We start from the raw sequence: 23,662 nt of genomic DNA on the forward strand, positions 1-23,662 counted from the left end.
ACATGGAATATTCAGCCCCTGGCGTTCTTCACCATTGTATCTCTCTGTTTTTCCTACCTCTTGAACAGTGGCTTACTCCATTATCTTATTCCCTCCATAGAAAGAAGTTAAAGGTCATTGTGAATCAGAATTACATCCATAACATCCATTCAAGTGCCGTTGGATACTGAACAACCACATGTTCTCTCACAGGCTGAAGGTCCCCAAATGCCTCTCTACAGTACATGTCCCCACATACCCCTACATGTCCCCACATACCCCTACATGTCCCCATATACCCCTACATGTCCCCACATACCCCTACATGTCCCCACATACCCCTACATGTCCCCATATACCCCTACATGTCCCCACATACCCCTACATGTCCCCACATACCCCTACATGTCCCCACATACCCCTACATGTCCCCACATACCCCTACATGTCCCCATATACCCCTACATGTCCCCACATACCCCTACATGTCCCCACATATCCCTACATGTCCCCACATACCCCTACATGTCCCCACATACCCCTACATGTCCCCACATACCCCTACATGTCCCCACATACCCCTACATGTCCCCACATACCCCTACATGTCCCCACATACCCCTACATGTCCCCACATACCCCTACATGTCCCTACATACCCTTACATGTCCCCACATATCCCTACATATCCCCACATACCCCTACATGTCCCCACATACCCCTACATGTCCCTACATACCCCTACATGTCCCCACATACCCCTACATGTCCCCACATACCCCTACATGACCTCAGTGGTCCAGTAAAACCTGTGTTGACTCTTCAGGCCTACCATTCGCCCATGTAAAGCAGCCCAGTCTCTTGGTTGTTTAATGAGAGAGCACAGAGGAGACATGTGATACCCATCAGTGTTCAATATGTTATGGGGCTGGTCCCCACTATGTGCTCCTCTCTCTCTCTCTCTCTCTCTCTCTCTCTCTCTCTCTCTTTATCTCTCTATCACAGATAAAAGCACAGCCCAGACCACTAGGGAACAATTAGTCTCGGCCGTCTAATAAAATCTCTTGCACGCCTCAATCTCCCTCATTTTCATAAACTTCCCTCCTATTCTCCACCACGCATAACATTAGCATTAACCCACACTAAGGATGCTGTGAAACCATCTATCTCTACAAGCCATAAGCCTCCTATCCTCTACATTTCTCTTTTTCCCTTTCCGTCTTTCTCATGTACATCATTCACCTCCTGGCTTTCTCTTCCTTTTATCCCTCACTCCATCATACTGCCTACCAATTGTCTTCTCTTCCTTTATCCCTCACTCCATCATACTGCCTACCAATTGTCTTCTCTTCCTTTTATCCCTCACTCCATCATACTGCCTACCAATTGTCTTCTCTTCCATTTATCCCTCACTCCATCATACTGCCTACCAATTGTCTTCTCTTCCTTTTATCCCTCACTCCATCATACTGCCTACCAATTGTCTTCTCTTCCATTTATCCCTCACTCCATCATACTGCCTACCAATTGTCTTCTCTTCCTTTTATCCCTCACTCCATCATACTGCCTACCAATTGTCTTCTCTTCCATTTATCCCTCACTCCATCATACTGCCTACCAATTGTCTTCTCTTCCTTTTATCCCTCACTCCATCATACTGCCTACCAATTGTCTTCTCTTCCATTTATCCCTCACTCCATCATACTGCCTACCAATTGTCTTCTCTTCCATTTATCCCTGACTCCATCATACTGCCTACCAATTGTCTTCTCTTCCATTTATCCCTCACTCCATCATACTGCCTACCAATTGTCTTCTCTTCCTTTTATCCCTCACTCCATCATACTGCCTACCAATTGTCTTCTCTTCCATTTATCCCTCACTCCATCATACTGCCTACCAATTGTCTTCTCTTCCATTTATCCCTGACTCCATCATACTGCCTACCAATTGTCTTCTCTTCCTTTTATCCCTCACTCCATCATACTGCCTACCAATTGTCTTCTCTTCCTTTTATCCCTCACTCCATCATACTGCCTACCAATTGTCTTCTCTTCCTTTTATCCCTCACTCCATCATACTGCCTACCAATTGTCTTCTCTTCCTTTTATCCCTCACTCCATCATACTGCCTACCAATTGTCTTCTCTTCCATTTATCCCTCACTCCATCATACTGCCTACCAATTGTCTTCTCTTCCATTTATCCCTCACTCCATCATACTGCCTACCAATTGTCTTCTCTTCCATTTATCCCTCACTCCATCATACTGCCTACCAATTGTCTTCTCTTCCATTTATCCCTCACTCCATCATACTGCCTACCAATTGTCTTCTCTTCCATTTATCCCTCACTCCATCATACTGCCTACCAATTGTCTTCTCTTCCATTTATCCCTCACTCCATCATACTGCCTACCAATTGTCTTCTCTTCCATTTATCCCTCACTCCATCATACTGCCTACCAATTGTCTTCTCTTCCATTTATCCCTCACTCCATCATACTGCCTACAAATGGTCTTCTCTTCCATTTATCCATCACTCCATCATACTGCCTATCAATTGTCTTCTCTTCCATTTATCCCTCACTCCATCATACTGCCTACCAATTGTCTTCTCTTCCATTTATCCCTCACTCCATCATACTGCCTACCAATTGTCTTCTCTTCCATTTATCCCTCACTCCATCATACTGCCTACCAATTGTCTTCTCTTCCATTTATCCCTCACTCCATCATACTGCCTACTAATTGTCTTCTCTTCCATTTATCCCTCACTCCATCATACTGCCTACCAATTGCATTCTCTTCTTGGCTACCTCTGTTTATAGACTGAATCCATCTCCATGTTTCCCCCTTTCTTTCATCTGTTTTACTAACCCTACCTCTGTTTGATTGGTGGAGCCAAAATAGCAGTGCAAAAACCAAGCCAATAGATCATTTTGACAGTTTAATTCCAATTCTTGATTATTAGCTAATTTGAAAATGATATTATCCAACCATCCAATTAAATTCGTCTATATTTACAATCATCATCAAGCACGAGGTGTTAATTGTAGTACCATCTATCAAGAGTGAGCTTTCACATCCACCAGGGAGTATGACAGTGAGGTGAATTTGGAGCTGGTTTGATGGAGGTGTGTGTGTGTGTTTGAATTGACTGAATTGTGTGTCCCCACAAGGCTAGTTATACAAGACTGTGTGTGTATGTTTGTGAGTGTGTGTGTGTGTGTGTGTGTGTGTGTGTGTGTGTGTGTGTGTGTGTGTGTGTGTGTGTGTGTGTGTGTGTGTGTGTGTGTGTGTGTGTGTGTGTGTCTGTGTAGCATCATCTATTCGGTTCTATCCTCAGTGCACTGTACTCTTCACTGTGCTTCTACATGTTCACAAACACAGACAGAGAAAAGAGACAAAGTGAAATGGAGAGGCACGGAGAGAATGATGAAGGGATTTCACGCATGTCCCTGTCTGTTTCCTCTTCTATCTAACCCTGTTTGGGCTGGGGAAAGCATGTCCCTGTCTGTTTCCTCTTCTATCTAACCCTGTTTGGGCTGGGGAAAGCATGTCCCTGTCTGTTTCCTCTTCTATCTAACCCTGTTTGGGCTGGGGAAAGCATTTCCCTGTCTGTTTCCTCTTCTATCTAACCCTGTTTGGGCTGGGGAAAGCATGTCCCTGTCTGTTTCCTCTTCTATCTAACCCTGTTTGGGCTGGGGAAAGCATGTCCCTGTCTGTTTCCTCTTCTATCTAACCCTGTTTGGGCTGGGGAAAGCATGTCCCTGTCTGTTTCCTCTTCTATCTAACCCTGTTTGGGCTGGGGAAAGCATGTCCCTGTCTGTTTCCTCTTCTATCTAACCCTGTTTGGCCTGGGGAAAGCATTTCCCTGTCTGTTTCCTCTTCTATCTAACCCTGTTTGGGCTGGGGAAAGCGATACAGTTTGTCATGCTTAACAGTTCAGACACAGAGAACCCATATCTCCAATCCACATATCTTAGTTCTTCTCGACTCAAGAATCCTGTCTCATGAATCGCTGTATAATTAAGCAAGAATGCTCGAGGAGGTGTGGTATATTGGCCATATACTACAAACCCCAGAGGTGCATTATTGCTATTATAAACTGGTTACCAACGTAATTAGAGCAGTAATATATACCTGTGGTATACAGTCTGAACCACTCTCTCTGTCCATATGTCTATGGGTATACTTATATCTCTCTCTCTCTCTCTCTCTCTCTCTCCCTCTCTCTCTCTCTCTCTCTCTCTGTCTCTCTCTCCAGATGATGTGCCGCCCTACTTTAAGACGGAGCCGGTGCGGAGCCAGTTGCACCTGGAGCGTAACAGGCTGGTGTTGACATGTATGGCGGAGGGGAGCTGGCCCCTGGAGTTCAAATGGATCCATAATGGCACTGAGCTCACACGGTTCTCATTGGAGTACAGGTGAGTACTGCCACTGTATACTTTACACACCCCTATAGATCCAAAATGGCGCATAGCGCACCCTGCATCCCACTGCTGGCTTGCCTCTGAAGCTAAGCAGGGTTGGTCCTGGATGGGAGACCAGATACTGCTGGAAGTGTTGTTGGTGGGCCAGTAGGAGGCACTATTCTGTTTTTTTTTTAAACACAACAAAAAATAATATATAAATCATCATGGCCACCGAATCCTCCCCAGCTTCTAATTGGTTAATTCATCCCTCCTCTCCCCTGAAGCTGAGAGAGAGAGAGAGAGAGAGAGAGAGAGAGAGAGAGAGAGAGAGAGAGAGAGAGAGAGAGAGAGAGAGACTTTAGTGTTAACTGGGAGATCTTAATCATGTGGCAAGCTCTGGTCTTATCTCTAGAAGTGGTGTGCTCTGTCGGAGGTCTAAATGGAACGTTGAGACGGTGAGCTGACACTGGACCTGTTACACCACACACTGGACTGAGGTGAACAAAGGTCTAGTGTTGATGGAGCTGCTTGCTGCTCTCTACAATGCCTCAGGGAGATAAAAACACAGACAGAGAGAACACAGCAGTAACAGTCAGTGCATCAGGACCAATACATAGATGGAAAACATAATGGCTCACGGCTTAGCGGGACCAATGCTCCTAATTACTGGACAGGCTATTGTCTGTGTGATTTAGTGTTTGTTTGTGTGTGTGTGTTATCGGATGTTTGAGTGTGTGTCCTTGCATGTGTTTGTAGTGGCCCCATCCCTCACAATGTCCTCCCCAGTGACAGGTAAGGGGAGATGGGCAGTGGGAAGGTCAACGCCAGCCTTATGGTAATGAGGTTATGCAAGGTCTCTGGTGATCAACACTGTTTTAAAGACTCACACAGACACCAGGACACGCAACCTTCTGTCCTCAGGCCACTGATCAGGCCACTGATGTCATGTGCGTGCGAACATGACACATGCATTTCTGTTTGTGTGCTTGCGTGAATACTTGTGTGTTTCCATGTGGGTTTGTGTGTTGAAAGAGAGATAAAGGGTAAAAGAGAGAGAGAGAGAGAGAGAGAGAGAGAGAGAGAGAGAGAGAGTTTGAAAGCTGGAGAGAATAAAAGACATCAGAGCAATGGAGGGAGGAGGTCGAGGAAGAGGAAGAGGGGTGTATGTATGGAGCCGTAAAGAGCACATCTGGCCTTGCCTTTTAACTCCCCTCCACTTTAGCTATCAGAGAGAAGCAGTGAATTCACATACAGACACGCTGCCTTAACAGTCTCTCTAAGCCCCTCTCCGCTCTACTCTTGTCAGGCCCTCTCCTCGCCTCATCTTCTCCTCCTCTGACTTAAAACCAGTAATCTTCTTCGTGCCTCGGCCCTGGCCCTGCCACCGAGCGTGTATATTTTTTATTAACAGAAACAATTTCATGCCAGCTCCGAACAAATCAACATGAGTTCAATCCAATAATATTCCTTGTCTAGAGGGGTAGGGGACAAGCTGGGCTCGCTAACTAAATAGCAGGCGTAAGAAGGAGGGGTGTGGAAATGTGAGTGTGGTATTAGAGTCGAGACCTTCACTGCTGTAACTTGGAACAACAGTAAGGCGAATAGACCAGGGATTTGTCCCAAATGACACCATATTCCCTAAATGGTGGGCCCTGGACACATACTCTATAGTGTTTTACTATTGCTATAGTGCTTCATAAGCTTAACATATCCCTCTTCGTCTGCTTGCAATGTCCTATCCAACCCAGGTGACACAGCAACACAGAAATATGGTGGGCAGGGAAAATATATAGACTTTTCAGCTCAGGAGGCTAATATTCTTTATATTGCTATATTGTCCTCCCTCGTGGCACTCCTGTTATATTAGTGTCAGTGCAAAGAGCTTTAGAATCATTACACATCTTAGAGGAGTCTACAGGTGTACACAGTGCTCAATACAGACGCAAACACAAGCTGAACAACTCATCAGTGCTTACACATTGTGTTGCGATGGCAGTGGCAACTTGTCCTGAGCAAATTGAATCATCTGCATTGCTACATTGTGAGAGCAAGACTCCTTTTCAGTGTAAAACGCCACAGACGGCACACGTTTTGGCTTGGGTACAGAGGTAGCATTTGCTTCTTTTCCTTGAGTTAACAAGCACAAAGTTTGACTGTGAATAGTTTGGCTGAATAGTTGGATTGCTGTGTAGAGTAGAGAGCTGGGTAGCACAACTAGCATCCCGAGCAACTGAGTCTCTCCACAGTATAATACAATGGATTCTGTTCCATAACAGTATGCTATTCTGTTCCGCTATCCCTGATGCGGTGAAAAGAATACAAACATTTAAAGATGAACTACGCTTTATGCCACATCTTTTTCAGTGCGAAAACATTACACCTTCTGTATAACTGAAAACATCCATTATTTCCTCTCAACATTCTTACCTCCCCCAGACACAATAACTTGGCTCTCTCTCTCGCGCGCGCTATTTCTTTCTCTGTCTCTCTCTGCCTCTCTCTCTGTCTCTCTCTGTCTCTCTCTCTTTCTGTCTTCATAATGGTTAGTCAGAGAGTGTGTGCATGTTTGAGTGTGTGGAGTTGAACAGTGTGCCTGGTCACAGAGTGCTCCAGTGTTAAGGGATTCATTCACTGAGGCTTTTTAAATGCCATTCCATGCATAGTGTATTTACTGGGGATGCGTGTGCTTGTGACGGGCCTATGAGAGGGTCACCAACCTGCCGTACCCTTGCCACACTGTAACGTCATCAGTCCCACCTGTCACCGGCTCTGACTGTGGCATGGAAAGATCACATGATTGCACATGTGACATTTCCACGTTTTGCACATGTGAAATCATGTGAACCATGTGTTTTTGGAAGACTTCACACTTGAGGATATTTCCGTTTCAAATGTGGATTTTCACATTTGTCCTGCAAACAAAAATAAGTCTTTAATGATAAACATACAGTGCTTTTAACATACAGTGTTTTCAACGTACATATTTGACATACACTACACATGCCAAATGTATGTGGACACCCACTCGTCAGACCTCTCATTCCAAATCATGGCTATTAATATGGAGTTGGTCTCTCCTTTGCTACTATAACAGCCTCCACTCTTCTGGGAAGGCTTTCCACTAGATGTTGGAACATTACTGGGGGGACTTGCCTCCATTCAGCCACAAGAGCATTAGTGAGGTCGGGAACTAATGGTGGGGGCGATTAGGCCTGGCTCGCAGTCGGCGTTCAAATTCATCCCAAAGGTGTTTGATGGGGTTGAGGTCAGGGCTCTGTGCAGGTCAGTCAAGTTCTTCCACACCAATCTCGACAAATCATTTCTGTATGGACCACGCTTTGTGTACTGGGGCATTGTCATGCTGAAACAGGAAAGGGCCTTCCCTAAACTGTTGCCACAAAGTTGGAAGCACAGAATAGTCTGGAATGTCATTGTATGCTGTAGCGTTAAGATTTCCCTTCACTGGAACTAAGGAGCCTAGTCCGAACCATGAAAAACAGCCCCAGACCATTATTCCTCCTCCACCAAACTTTACATTTGGCACTACGCATTGGGGCAAGTAGTGTTCTCCTGGCATCCTCCAAACCCAGATTCATCCATCAGACTGCCAGATGGTAAAGTGTGATTCATCACTTCAGAGAACGCGTTTCCACTGCTCCAGAATCCAATGGCGGCGAGCTTTACACCACTCCAGCCGACGCTTGGCAATACGCATGATGATCTTAGGCTTCTGTGCAGCTGCTCGGCCATGGAAACCCATTTCATGAAGCTCCAGACGAACAGTTATTGTGCTGACGTTGCTTCCAGAGGCAGTTTGGAACTCTGTAGAGAGTGTTGCAGACAATTTTTTCTCGCTACACGCTTGTGTGGTCTACCACTTCACGGCTGAGTCGTTGTTGCTCCTAGACGTTTTCACTTCACAATAACAGCAATTACAGTTGACCGGGGCAGCTCTAGCAAGGCAGAGATTTCACTAACTGACTTGTTGAAAAGGTGGCATCCTATGGCGATGCCATGTTGAAAGTCAATGAGCTCTTCAGTAAGGCCATTCTACTGCCAATATTTGTCTATGGAGATTGCATGGCTGTGTGCTCCATTTTATATACCTGTCAGCAAAAGGTGTGGCTGAAATAGCCAAATCCACACATTTTAAGGGGTGTCCACATGCGTTTGTATACAGTGCATTCGAAAGTATTCAGACCCCTTGACCTTTTCCACATTTTGTTATGTTACAGCCTCATTTTCCCCCTCATGAATCTACACACAACATCCCATAAAGACAAAGCAAAACCTTTTTTCCCGACCTTTTACTTAGTACTTTGATAAAGCACCTTTGGCAGCTTTTACAGCCTTGAGTCTTCTTGGGTAGGACGCTACAAGCATGGCACACCTGTATTTGGGGAATTTCTCCCATTCTTCTCTGCAGATCCTCTGACGATCTGAAGGTAGAGACAGCAATACATCACACAAAGCAGCCACAACTGTCATTTAGAGTGTCCTTGATTGAGTCTTTAAATGAAGAGATTGAGATAAAACTGTCCAGTTTGAGTGTTTGTTGCAGCTCATTCCAGTCGCTAGCTGCAGTGAACTGAAAAGAGGAGCGACCCAGGGATGTGTGCTTTGGGGACCTTTAACAGAATGTGACTGGCAGAACGGGTGTTGTATGTGAAGGATGAGAGCTGCAGTAGATATCTCAGGTAGAGGGGAGTGAGGCCTAAGAGGGTTTTATAAATAAGCATCAACCAGTGGGTCTTGCGATGGGTATACAGAGATGAACAGTTTACAGAGGAGTATAGAGTGCAGTGATGTGTCCTATAAGGAGCATTGGTGGCAAATCTGATGGCTGAATGGTAAAGAACATCTAGCCGCTCGAGAGCACCCTTATTTGCCGATCTATAAATTATGTCTCCGTAATCTAGCAAGGGTAGGGTGGTCATCTGAATCAGGGCTAGTTTGGCAGCTGGGGTGAAAGAGGAAACGATAGAGGAAACCAAGTCTAGATTTAACTTTATCCTGCAGCTTTGAAATGTGCTGAGAGAAGGACTGTGCACCATCTAGCCATACTCCCAAATACTTGAATGAGGTGACTACCTCAAGCTCTAAACCCTCAAAGGTATTAATAACACCTGTGGGAAGAATGGCATTCTTCTTACCAGACCACATGACATTTGTTTTGGAGGTGTTCAGAACAAGGTTAAGGGTAGAGAACGCTTGTTGGACATTAAGAAAGCTTGGTTGTAGAGCATTTAACACAAAATCCGGGGAGGGGACAGCTTTTTATAAGACTGTATCATCTGCATATACATGGATGAGAGAGCTTCCTACTGCCTATGTTATGCTATGTTGTTGATATATATTGAGAAGAGCGTGGGGCCTAGGATCGAGCCTTGGGGTACTCCCTTGGTGACAGGCAGTGGCTGAGACAGCAGATTTTCTGACTTTATACACTGCACTCTTTGAGAGAGGTAGTTAGCAAACCAGGCCAAAGACCTCTCAGAGACGCCAATACCCCTTAGCCAAACCACAAGAATGGAATGGTGTACTGCATCAAAAGCTTTAATAAAAAGCTTTAAAAAAAAGAAGCTTTAATAAAAAGTCAATAAAAATAACAGCACAACATTGCTTAGAATCAAGGGCGATGGTGACATCATTGAGGACCTTTAAGGTTGCAGTGACACGTCCATAACCTGAGAGGAAACCAGATTGCATACCCGAAAGAATACTATAGACATTAAGAAAGCCAGTCAGTGGATGATTGACAAGTTTTTCCAACACTTTTGATAACCTTTCTAGCGCAGGAGTTCCGCTAAGTGACCCACCTCGACAACATTCGGTGAAATTGCAGAGCGCGAAGTTCAAATTACAGAAATAGTCATATTTAACATTCATGAAAATACAAGTGTCATACATCAGAAAAATGCTTAACTTCTTGTTAAAACTTCTTAGGGCTGAAATCCCGTTTATGGGATCGATATGACAACAGCCAGTGAAAGTGCAGGGCGCCAAATTCAAAACATCAGAAATCTCATAATTAAAATTCCTCAAACATATATGTATTTTATACAATTTTAAAGGTTATCTTGTTGTTAACCACAGTGTCTGATTTCAAATATGCTTTACAGCAAAAGCACCACAAACGATTATGTTAGGTCACCACCAAACGACAATAAACACAGCCATTTTTTCCAGCCAAAGATAGCAGTCACAAAAAGCATAGAGATAAAATGAATCACTAACCTTTGATGATCTTCATCAGATGACACACATAGGACTTTATGTTACACAATACATGTTTTGTTTGATAAAGTTCATATTTATCAAAATATGAGTTTACATTGGTGCGTTACATTCACTAGTTCCAAAAACATCCAGTGATTTTGCATAGCCACATCATTCAACAGAAATACTCATCATAAATGTAGATGATAATACAAGTTATACACATGGAATTATAGATATACCTCTCCATAATGCAACCGCTGTGTCTGATTTTTTAAAAAACTTTACGGAATTAGTACACCATGCAATAATCTGAAACAGCGCTCAGAAGAAATATTCACAATAGCCGCCATGTTGGCGTGAACATCAACAAGAAATTACATGGTAAATATTCCCTTACCTACATCCATGGGAGACAGACACACTAATCTATTCATACAGTTGAATCTGTGCACACACTACGATACTCCTATACCTAGATTTACATAGATATTCCTGTTGGGGGTTTGTATTTATAGTCTTCATCAGAAAGCACTCCAGGAATCCCAGGTCCACAATGTTTGTTTTGTTCGATAATTTGGCATACATATCCAAACACTCATTCTGGTCAGCGTTATGTCAGACAAAAACTTCAAAAAGTTATATTACAGGTCGAAGAAACATTTCAAACTAAGTACAGAATCAATCATTTGGATGTTTTTAACATATAGCTCCAATAAAGTTCCAACCGGAGTATTCCTTTGTGTCTTGATGAGCAATGGAACGCAAGTGGATACCATGAGGAATGCGCGTGATCAGAAAATGGCTGACTGACAGTCCCCTGATAGATTCTGCTCTCATTCAGTCCCACAACACAGTAGAAGTCTCATTCAAATTGCTATAGACGGGTGATATCTAGTGGAAGCCCTAGGAAGTGCAACATCATTAATATCTCAAGGGAATTTCATTGGGAACTGTGGTGAATACATACCAAGCTCAGATTTCTCACTTCCTGTTTTGATTTCTCCTCAGGATTTTGCCTGCCATATGAGTTCTGTTATACTCACAGACATCATTCAAACAGGTTTAGAAACTTTAGAGTGATTTCTATCCAATACTAATAATAATATGCATATATTAGCAACTGAGACTGAGGAGCAGGCCATTTACGTTGGGCAACTTATTCATCCAAGCTACTCAATACTGCCCCCCAGCCATAAGAAGTTAATTCATCTGCTGTGTCAGATTTCAAAAAGGCTTTACGGCGAAAGCACACTATGCGATTGTCTGAGGACAGCGCCCCGCACACAAAAGCATTAAAAACATTTTTACAACCAGGCAGCTGCGCCATGAAAGTCAGAAATAGCGATAAAATAAATGCCTTACCTTTGAAGATCTTCTTCTGTTGGCACTCCAAAAGGTCCCAGCTACATCACAAATGGTCCTTTTGTTCGATAAATCCCCAAAAACTCAGTTTAACTGCCGCACTTCATTCAATAATCCACCGGTTTCCCTCCTTCAAAATGCATACAAAATTAATTCCAAACGTTACCAATAAACTTCTCCAAACAAGTCAAACAACGTTTTTAATCAAACCTCAGGTACCCTTATACGTAAATAAACAATCAAATTTAAGACGGAGAATTGTTATTGTCTTTACCTGAGATAAACAACAAAGAAAACGCTCTCATCCACGTGTATGAAAACACTACAGCCAAAATGGGAGCCACTTAGAAAAACGACAAATTCTAGCTCCTTTTTCCAAAAACAAGCCTGAAACTCTTTCTAAAGACATCTAGTGGAAGCACTAGGAACTGCAATCTGGGAGGTTTTCCCCTCATATTAAACATGACAGTCATTGGAAACAGTGTTGGGCTGAATTAGTTTTTTTCTGGATGGTTTGACCTCGGGTTTTTGCCTGCCATATCAGTTCTGTTATACTCACAGACATTATTTTAAAGGTTGTAGAAACTTTAGATTCTTTTCTATCCAAATCTACCATATGCAGATCCTAGCTTCTGGGCCTGAGTAACAGGCAGTTCACTTTGGGCACGCTTTTCATCCAGACATCAAAATACTGCCCCCTAGCCCAAAGAGGTTAATGAAGTGGTTATTAAAGAGCTCAGCCTGCTTCTTGTCAGTAACAACCACATCATCAACATTAAGGGACATGGGCAGCTGTGAGAAGGAGGGTTTATTCTCCAAGTCTTTAACCTTTTTCCAGAACTTCTTCGGGTTAGACCCACAGAGAGAGAGAACTACTCCTTAAAGTAACTAACTTTGGCCTTCCGGATAGCCTGAGTGCACTTATTTCTCATTTGCCTGAACGAGAGCCAGTCAGCCTGAGTATGTGTGTTCCGAGCCTTTCACCAAATGCAATTTTTAAGATGGAGTAACTTGGCAAGACCACGGTTGAACTAGGGGCTGAACCTGTTTATAATTATAATTTTCTTTATGGGGCGTGTTTGTTAACAATACCACGGAAAATATCAAAATAGAAGATCCAAGCGTCTTCGACAGAGGGGATCAAGCTGATTCTATACCATTTTACAGAGGCCAGTTCATGAAGGAAGGCTTGCTCATTAAAGTTTTTTAGCAAGCGTCTATGACAAATTAGGACAGGTCGTTTCACTGAGCAGCCTTTACGAACACAGGCTGTAAAACAGTGATCACTAAGGTCATTACAGATAACACCAGACTGATACCTATCAGGATTATTTGTGAGGATAACATCGAGGAGAGTAGCTTTTGAGTGAGGAGTGAGGAGAGTGTTTGGAGTCTTACCTTGTGAGATTGGTTAGAATAGGATGGAAGGCCAAAAGTCTGTGTAACCAATAGAGAGTCAGAGTCCCGAGTGTGGGAACAAACATATTCATTCCCACGGTCTGGTAAAGCAAGTTTGTAGTCAACAAAGTATGCAGGAGTCATGAGGCAAATAGCAAAATAGCAAAATGCACAAGAAAAAAATAATAATAATAACAACTTGGGGCCATTGTAAGTTCAGAGTCACTCGCCCCAACAGTGTGTGTCTGCTGGAGGCGAGTGAAAGCTCAGGAAAGAGGGGGGAGTGTGGTGGGGGTACCTGTAACAGACAGAGGGAGACAGACCAAGGCAGATGGTGAACAGATCGCCAGGTGGAATCCAAGCAGCACTGCAGCAGGCAACGGGAGTAGGTGTCACACCCACTTGGGAGAAGCTTTTACTTCTGGAGGCAGATTTCTTGTAGAAAATGCCAGTGAATGGTCTTTGAACAGCAGGAGGGGGCTTCAGAGGACGCTTCAAAGACTCCTGCCACTTGTTGAGCCCAAAGGCATTGACACATTTTACTTCACACATCAGTGCTAATTGAAGTTGTATCTGGTCTGTCCTTGCAAGCCTGGCAGCATTAACTAACCATACAGTCCCCATAAAGTAAAATATATCATTGTAATGTACTTTATTTTTCCTTTATATATTTATTTTTTCTTCTTCTTGGCTTTCAAAATAGCATCAGACCAAACACAAACACTACTCACTCAGTGTCCTCAGGTTTCTGCTGTTTGTTTGCTTGAGCACCCTCCGTATAGCTTGGAAAAAGGAAACCTTGGAAGCAGTAATCTCTCCGGTTAATTTTGGATAAAATGAGGTTGTAGGTTTGCAGTTTTGATCTGGAGCAAAGGCCATGCTGTGGAGGGTAGCATCCTGCATATGTACCTCTATTAAAGCATTGCTCCTCTCCTCTCTTCCAAAACCCATCAGTCACAAGATGACTCTCCCAGCTTCAGCCACAGTGCTAGAGGTCCGGCTGCATGCCCACAACACTACTCCCACAGAGTCTAATCTATCCACAGGGTCCTCCAATTTTTGGCTCTGTCCAAGCTGTCTCAGTGTTAGACTAAGGATAATCAATTGGTCTAATTCCAAAATGCAAAGGTTTGAATCACAAACCATATATATACATTGAGGTGATGTCTCTGTCTCCAGTGTCTGAGTGAGAATATAGGAGTAGCTGTTTCTTTGTTAACTGCTCAACACAGAATAGCCATGTGTTCACTCCCTCAGATCGTTTGGAGAACATATTTCTATTTTATTCAGCTTTCTTCAATTGAATTCTTCATGCTATAAAATCTTATAATATAATGCCACGGAATTATACGCAAATCTTGTCTGCTAAATGAACTAGTGTAGCCCACAGCCATATGGCATAGCCACATTAGGACCTAACACAAGGACAACTCAGAGCATGCTATTCTTTTCTTCTGAAATGGACTACATTTTCTTCATATCTATATTACATGGATTTATTAGAATGGCTTCTAAGCCAGGAGATGCTAAATGTGTTTATGTTAGTTATCGGTCATTTACCGTGAGACCGACAGCTATTTCCTTGACAATAACCGGCTGATTAAATTTTGTGACCACCACAGCCCTAGTACCAACCCACAAGGGTAGGCAACAACACATCTGCCATGCTGATACTCAACACTGGGGCCGCTCAGGGACGTGTGCTTAGTCCCCTCCTGTACTCCATGTTCACCCATGACTGCGTGGCCAAACACGACTCAACACCATCATTAAGTTTGCTAAGGACACAACAATGGTAGACCTGATTACCAACAACAATGAGACAGCCTATAGGGAGGAGGTCAGAGACCTGGCATTGTTGTGCCAGGACAACAACCTCTCCTTGAATGTGATGTCATGACGTTGGCCTGATGGGGGAGGTTTATGACCCCCATAAATACCTTTCCCCTTTTCTCTCTCCCTACTCTACAGAGTGACTCTTGGTAAGTCCTTTGTTAACATAGAGAGAGTCTTATAACATCAAAAGGGTGGGGAAAGGAACCATATTTCGGTAATCCAACCAGCTGAAAATATATCATTTTTTAACATTTTACAGCGCGCCTTGTCAAATCAAATCAAACTGTATTTGTCACATGTGCCGAATACAACAGGTGTAAACCTGGTACTTAAAGAATATAATACCAGATCAGTTGTCATCTGAGACATTATTACTAATGATAGGATGACATAAACTGTATCTTGGAAAGTCTACACATTATAGTTATCAGATTCACATGGAATGTTGTGCAATTTAAATGTTTAATATGAAACTATTTGTGAAATGATTAAATGTAAATTCACTTCTCAATGAGAGAACAATTTGTCATAGAGTAAACTCTGCCAACTCAGTGGCCCCGCCCATGTGAACAGACAGTGGTTGTAAACAGTGAGCAAGACAAAGGAGCTGATCATGTACTACAGAAAAAGGCTGGCCGAACAGGCCCCCATTGACATTGACGGGGCTGTAGTGGATCGGGTTGAGAGTTTCAAGTTCCTTGGTGTCCACATCACCAACAAACTATCATGGTCCAGACACACCAAGACGGTCGTGAAGAGGGCACGACAACACTTTTCCCCCCTCAGGAGACTGAAAAGATTTGTCATGGGTCCCCAGATCCTCAAAAGGCTGCACCATCGAGAGCATCCTGACCAGTTGCATCACTGCCTGGTATGGCAACTGCTCGGCATCTGACCGTAAGGCACTACAGAGGGTAGTGCGTACGGCCCAGTACATCACTGGGGCCAAGTTTACAGCCATCCAGGACCTATATACTAGGCGATGTCAGAGGAAAGCCCAAAAAATTGTCAAAGACTCCAGTCACCCAAGACCTAGACTGTTCTCTCTGCTACCGCACGGCACGCGTTACTGGAGCTCCAAGCCTGGGACCAAAAGGCTCCTTAACAGCTTCTACCCCCAATCCATAAGACTGCTGAACAATTAATCAAATGGCCACCCGGACTATTTACATTGACCCCCCCCAATTGTTTTTACACTGCTCTTACTCACTGTTTATTATCTATGCATAGCCGCTTCACCCCTACCTACATGTACAAATTACCTTGATTAACCTGTATCCCCGCACATTGACTCGGGACCGGTACCCACTGTATATAGCCTCGTTGTTGTTATTTTATTGTGTTACTTGTTAAATATTCTTTACCTTATTTTATTTGGTAAATATTTTCTTAACTCTTTCTTGCACTGCATTGTTGGTTAAGGGCTTATAAGTAAGCATTTCACGATAAGGTTTACACCTGTTGTATTCGGCACGTGACAAATACAGTTTGATTTGATTTGACAAGGCGCGCTGTAAAATGTTAAAAAATGATCGCCAACGCTGATCAATAGCCATAACACAAACTCATCCTTACGGTATTGTTGTTCGAAATTCAATCAACCTCTTCACCCTCATCATTCAGTTAGTCCTAATTTAAATTTGATTGTGAAGTAATTCCATCCATTTGTCATTCATTCAGTGGGCTGGCATGGTTTGCTTTGCTGGATAGGATATGTGTTACATTATTCTGAAGGCCTACTGCAACATGTAGCATGTTTTTGTTTTCCTTACAATACAACAGTCCCATAACAGCATCTTTTTACAAAGTCAAACGTTAAACAGAATGTTATCAATCTGCAAGGTGCGCGGTCAAATTGTCTGCTACTGATGAATAGACATAACACAAACTCATCATGATACGATTGTCTTTCTAAATGAAATCAACCTCTTCACCCTCCTTATTATTCAGTTAGGCTTCATTTAAATTCAATTGTGAAGTAAGGTGCACAATTATCGCCCATTCATCCATTTGTCATTCATTCAGTGAGGAGAGAGAGAGACACATTAGCGCCTGGCTGGGTACCAACATCTTACAGTAAATTGTCTTGGCGGGTTAAGTTGGGAATAGGTAAGAAGGCTCTTAATACTTTTCTGTTTGTGATTCAAAAATTTGGACAAATGAGCAGTGTAAAATACAAACATTTTGGAAAAGTCAGGGAAGGAGCAGGACATACAGTTGAAATCGGAAGTTTACATACACCTTAGCCAACTACATTTCAACTCAGTTTTTCACAATTCCTGACATTTAATCCCAGTAAAAAGTCCCTGTCTTAGGTCAGTTAGATTCACCACTTTATTTTAAGAATGTGAAATGTCAGAATAACAGTAGAGATAATGATTTATTTCAACTTTTATTTCTTTCATTACATTCCCAGTGGGTCATTACATTCCCAGTGGGTCATTACATTCCCAGTGGGTCATTACATTCCCAGTCCGCCTATGGCGGTTCTAGTGTTAAGGCTGAGTCCCAATTTTCTTTACATTACAACATTAAACAAGATTTTACAGAAATGTAAATCAGAATACAGCAGCATACTGTCATTTTATAGAAATAACACCTCCACATTGTTGTATATATTTACTTTGTGTTTACTGAAACTTTAGGCAAAGTGCAGAAATGTATTCTTGGCAATAAACATATAGTATTTGTATTTGTATTTAGTCTATTATACCCATAGACCTGGTGGCTCAGCAGGAACTTCAAGTAGCTAGCAATCAAGAGGTTGTGAGTTCAAAGGTTGAGTTCCAAGTAAGCAGTATACTGTCCATTAACACCTTAATTTACCTGTAAAAAAATACAGTAACTAGTTGTAGATTTGAAAGTTAATTATTCTTAATGATGTTTGACATCTTGGTTTTCACATGTGCTCAATTGTTGTCACATGTAATTTCATGGTATCACATGGTGAAATGTTGCATCCCCATGTTGTCCAATAGGATTCACATGAGATATTGTTATCACATGTGTAGTCTCATGGTATCACATGCTGACATTTTGCATCCTCATGTTATCACATTTATGCCACAATAACTTCACGAAATTGTGTTCTCACATGTCCTCACGTGTAGTTTTAGGCTTCCATGTGCAGCAGGTAGACATTCAGATTGCACGGCTGAGCCAGGAGGAGGGAGGGCGTGAATGAGGCAGGAAGAGGGAGGAGAGGAGGAGACAGTGATTGACAGGTGCCTGGGGCGATGGAGGGATCAGGAATGGGAGGAGCCAGAGAGGGCTGTAATAACCTGTCTGTAATGGGGTATCAAACCATATTAGTTCTGGGGTTAGCACAGAGCAAGACCAGCCAACTGGACTAAATTACTTCTGGTGTGAAGTCTATTAGTGTTAATGGCCTAATTAGGAGCGATTGTTAAGCTAGTGACGTTAGTGAGGCTTCTTCTTGTTGTGTTCGCCAGGTCAATTAAGACCTGCTAGCGCAAGTAAACAGAATGGGTGTTTTGTATGTACTGTATGTAGTGCAGCATGCTATGGATGTAGCAGATTGAATCAGATGGATCCCCTGCAGTAATGCGGAGAGAGAGGTAGAAAGAGAGGGGGGAGGGATAGGTAGAGGGGGAGAGAAAGCTGACAAGTGATGTTTTGTGCTCCGCAGCCTAACCTTGCGGAGGAATGTGGAGAATTCAGTCTTGAGCCAGAACCTTCAGGGTGACTTTAGCCTGAGTTTCCTCCCCCTTTCCCTCTCTCTCTCTATAATGAATGCAATTAACCTTTGCGGAGCTCAGTGCGGTGTGCATGACGTCTAGCAGGTTGGGGGAGTCAGCAGGGTGCAGGGATGTTGGAGGGTGATTGATTGATGTTCCATTGGACAGTTACTCTGCGTCTTGTCCTCCTTTAATTGGCCTGGGAGGAGTTGAGAGGCCTGGGGAGGAGTTGAGAGAGGGATGGAGAGAAAAGGAGAAGGGATGGAGAGAGGGAGGGAGGAGAGAGGGATGAAGAGAGGGATTGGGAGAAGGATCGAGAGAGAGATGGAGGGAGGAGAGAGGCATGGAGAGAGGGATGGAGAGGGGGATGGAGAGAGGGATGGAGAGGGATGGAGAGAGGGATGGAGAGAGAGATGGAGAGAGAGATGGAGAGAGGGATGGAGAGAGGGATGAGAGAGGGATGGAGAGGGATGGAGAGGCATGGAGGGAGGAGAGAGGCATAGAGAGAGGGATGGAGAGAGGTATAAGAGAGGGATGGAGAGGGATGGAGAGGGATGGAGAGAGTGATGGAGAGAGGGATGAGAGAGGGATGGAGAGGGATGGAGAGAGGGATGGAGAGAGGGATGAGGGGTTGAGAGAGGGATGAGAGGGATAGAGAGGGATGGAGAGAGGAGAGAGGCATGGAGAGAGGGATGAGAGAGGGATTAAAAGGAGGAGTGAAGAGAGGGATGGAGAGAGTGAAAGGGTGACACTACTCTTACGGGAAAACCAAATGAATTAATGTGATAACAATATGTGAACCCTTGTCTCCCACAAAGGGTTCTTCTGATCAAAACAGTTAGTGGTAGAACCCTAACCCTCTGCAAAAAAAAAACACTTTGGAAACCTTTTTCTAAGAGTGTATTGGAGGACAAGGTCCAAGGTCCCTTCTGTCACATCTTCTTCTTGTAAGGAGGAGAGAGGAGTAATCAATGATTTGAGAAGCAACCATAGTGCATCCAAAAATCACAAGAATATCTAGAAAAATAGGTGTGAATGAAGCCCATAGGAATGCCAGTGGGCATAGAAACATAGCAGTCAACAGGGTCAATAAGGGTTAATATTGACTGGTCCTCATCTCTAGCCAGTTCCAGACAGACCTTGTTGTCTTTCCTTCACTAGATGATGTGCGTCTAGCTGCTTGTTGTCTATTTCCCCTCCCTCCCTCCCTCCCTCCCTCCCTCCCTCCCTCCCTCCCTCCCTCCCTCCCTCCCTCCCTCCCTCCCTCCCTCCCTCCCTCCCTCCCTCCCTCCCTCCCTCCCTCCCCTCTCTCTCTCTCTCTCTTTCTCGCTCACTCTTTTTCTCTCATTATTTTTTCTCTCTCTCTCTCTCTCTCTCTCTCTCTCTCTCTCTCTCTCTCTATCTATCTATCTATCTATCTATCTCTTTTCATCTTATCCCCTCTGGCTTGGCGTATCTCTTTACCTTCCCCACTCTATTGTGTCTATTGATCTTCATCTGAGGTCAATAGCTTTTTAAAGCACCAAGATCGAAACTCCAGATGATCCTCCTCTATCCTCCCTTGCTTTCTCTCCTTGCTCTCTCTCTCCCTCCCTCTGTTTCTCTTTCCCTCGTCCCTCTCTGTCTCTGTCTCTGTCCCCCTTTTCTGCAGCATTGATCCGCAGGGTCAGGGAGAGCTTTCCCACTACAGTAATTTGTAGCCCAAGGTCACCAGGTTATGTACCTTTATATCTATCTGTCGGATCGCAGACAGGAACCGCTTGGAACGCTTTCAAAGTTAAGTGAGTAAGTGGCGTGACTGTGAAGAAAAGGGTTTCATTTACTGGAGCTATTTAGAGCCAGAGCTCAGATCATAACTTTTAGATTGTGTAATCTTACTTAACTCAGTATTAACATGTTACTGTGTGTCAGTTAAATGTTATAACAACTTATCAGGGCAGAATGACATCGTTTTGAAGACTTGTCCTGCAACATGACTGATGACGTGAAGGTGTTAAAGATGGGTCTGTTAACTGTTTCTAAAATACCAGCACAATACAGCCCTGGTTACATATACAGGCATTGTGAACAGCTCCCCCTATTGGTCGTGTGGTGTAACATCAGTCTGGCTCCAAGAAGAGAGTTGCAGTACCACCAGTATTTTGTCAACAATCTCTGATTATCACACAGAGGATTTGTGCAGGAAAATGTATAGACCAGACACTCTCTTTATTTTGAAAAAAGCCTTAAAGTCAGAGTAGCTAAATAGACCAAAGGAAAGATTAGAGTCAGATGTAATTGCAGGGTATGATTGCAGGTAGCTGCCTATTGGTGGCTATTCAGTAGCCTGATGGTCTGGGGTGGAAGCTATTGGCCAGTCTGACAGTTTTTTCTATGATGCTCATATATTGCCCGTTTCTGAGTGATGGAAGCGTCTAGAACAGGCCGTGTCTCGGGTGGCTGAAGTCCTCCATGATCTTCTTGGCCTTCCAACACCTGGGCAAGCAGTGTGCACACATTGGTGCGTTCGGCTGACCATACCACCCACTGTAGAGCCTTACGGTCAGCGGCGGTGGAGTTGCAGTACCAAGCTGTGATGCAGCCCGACAGTATGCTCTCGATGGTGTTCCTGTCCATCACTGTTAGAGCCCTCAGGGACAGGCCTCATTAATTAAGCATCCTGAGGTTGAAGAGGCGCTGTTGTGCCGCCTTCACCACGGTTTGACCATTTTAACTCCTCGGAGATGTGGACGCCGAGGAACTTTACGTTTTTGACCGTCTCCACAGCGGCCCCATTGATGAGGATGGGGGTGTGCCCAGACTGGTTCCTCCTGAAATCCACAGTCAGCTCCTTAGTTTGGCTGACATTGATGGAGAGGTTGTTTACCTGGCACCACACAGTCAGAGTGCCTACCTCCTTTCTGTAGGCCGTCTCGTTGTTGTTGGTAATCAGGCCTTTTACTGTTGTGTCGTCAGTGAACTTGATGATGGAGTTGGAACTGTGTGATGGAGTAGAGGAAGGGACTGAGGACACACCCTTGTGGTGCCCCTGTGTTGAGGATCAGTGTGGAGGAGGTAAGGTTGCCGACCTTCACCACCTGTGGATGGCCCGTCAGAAAGTCCAGGACCCAGTTGCATAGGGAGATATGTTCCTTTGGTGTAGTGGAGTCTGGCTTCCTGAGCAATCTGATCAAAGCTCCAGGGCTTGTGTTTGATTCCAGTTTCAAACACATCGAGGCGAGACAAGGGACTCTGACCGTTCAAACATTTCCTATCCTACTCACCAGTCACCACAGAGAGTCCAGATGCTATCTCTGACGTTCTCTGCATTTCTCTTTTTGTGGTAATTTCCTTGTGTGATATCCCCCACTTTCATAGCAGACATTTACTGTACCCAGACTTAGAGAGCATGACTTACTAAGTGTGTGTTAGTGCTTTATCATTAATTTGACATTATTACTATGTCTGGCTAAAAGGGGTATGGTATTGTATATTATGTGCTTGGGTGCCCCCACATGGGGAGGAGTAGGTACTGCAGCTCCATGGGATGTACAGTGAATTGAAGATCCTCAATTGCATACTCCTCGCTTCCTCTCTCATCACCTCCTTCACAAAACCCATCGGAGGAGAAGGTCAGAGGGAGGGACCTTTCCCAGCCAATGGATTTTGAGGAGGAAAAAGGAGACAAGGAGTATGCAATTGAGAGGAGGGTGTGGGTGGGCTGGTGGCTGCTGGATACATAAGACCTACATTGTTATTGTTGTTGTTGTTGTTGTGCTTGTTGTTGTTTTTGACTCTCTAGGGTCTGCTTCAGTAATACATTCAGGAATAGATGAGGAGGTATATGTAATCCCACAGTGTGTGTGTGTGTGTGTGTGTGTGTGTGTGTGTGTGTGTGTGTGTGTGTGTGTGTGTGTGTGTGTGTGTGTGTGTGTGTGTGTGTGTCTGTGAGTGCTCCTCTAATCTCTTGGGGGTAATTTCCCTCTGGGAATAGATGAACTTGAGAGTCATTATCATCAGGCTGTATGTAGGCTCAGTTCTCTCTCTCTCTCTCTCTCTCTCTCTCTCTCTCTCTCTCTTCCCCTTGACTCTCTGTTTAATTTTCTCCTCTTTCTGCAATAGCACAGTTGCACCATGTTTGTTGAATGTACATATCTGTGGTTCTGATGTGGGTGTATTGTGTGTGTTCCCATCATGTGGGTGTATTGTGTGTGTTTCAGTCATGTGGGTGTATTGTGTGCGTTTCAGTCATGTGGGTGTATTGTGTGTGTTTCAGTCATGTAGGTGTATTGTGTGTGTTTCAGTCATGTGGGTGTATTGTGTGTGTTTCAGTCATGTGGGTGTATTGTGTGTGTTTCAGTCACGTGGGTGTATTGTGTGTGTTCCAACTCTCTGATGAGTATGTATTGGAGATGTTCCAGATATCTAATGTGTGTGTAATGTGCGTTTTACAGGTACCTGATTCCCTCCCTGGACCGTTCCCATGCTGGCTTCTACCGATGTATCGTCAGGAACCGTGTAGGAGCCTTACTACAGAGGAGGACTGAAGTACAGGTGGCATGTAAGTGACTGTGTGTATGTGTGTGTGTGTGTGTGTGTGTGTGTGTGTGTGTGTGTGTGTGTGTGTGTGTGTGTGTGTGTGTGTGTGTGTGTGTGTGTGTGTGTGTGTGTGTGTGTGTGTGTGTGTGTGTGTGCAAGTGGAAACAACTCCGATATTGATTGTAGGTAGTGTGTGACTATCCCCCTGACAGTGTGACTGTATCGAGATAGGT

At 44.0% G+C, this 23,662-nt stretch overlaps 1 protein-coding gene across 8 annotated transcripts in view; it reads left to right on the top strand.

Annotated features, from left to right (window-relative positions):
• Positions 1–23,662, top strand: part of sdk2b (sidekick cell adhesion molecule 2b) — a 474,295-nt gene that overhangs the window by 336,110 nt on the left and 114,523 nt on the right. For all 8 annotated transcript variants that reach the window (XM_042306157.1, XM_042306161.1, XM_042306158.1 and 5 more), the window contains exons 2-3: positions 4,248–4,407; positions 23,345–23,451. In XM_042306157.1, the coding sequence (XP_042162091.1) occupies positions 4,248–4,407; positions 23,345–23,451 (267 nt within the window). The remainder of the gene's footprint in view (positions 1–4,247; positions 4,408–23,344; positions 23,452–23,662) is intronic.

Source organism: Oncorhynchus tshawytscha, linkage group LG25 (assembly GCF_018296145.1).
Source record: "Oncorhynchus tshawytscha isolate Ot180627B linkage group LG25, Otsh_v2.0, whole genome shotgun sequence".
Lineage (NCBI taxonomy): Eukaryota > Metazoa > Chordata > Actinopteri > Salmoniformes > Salmonidae > Oncorhynchus > Oncorhynchus tshawytscha.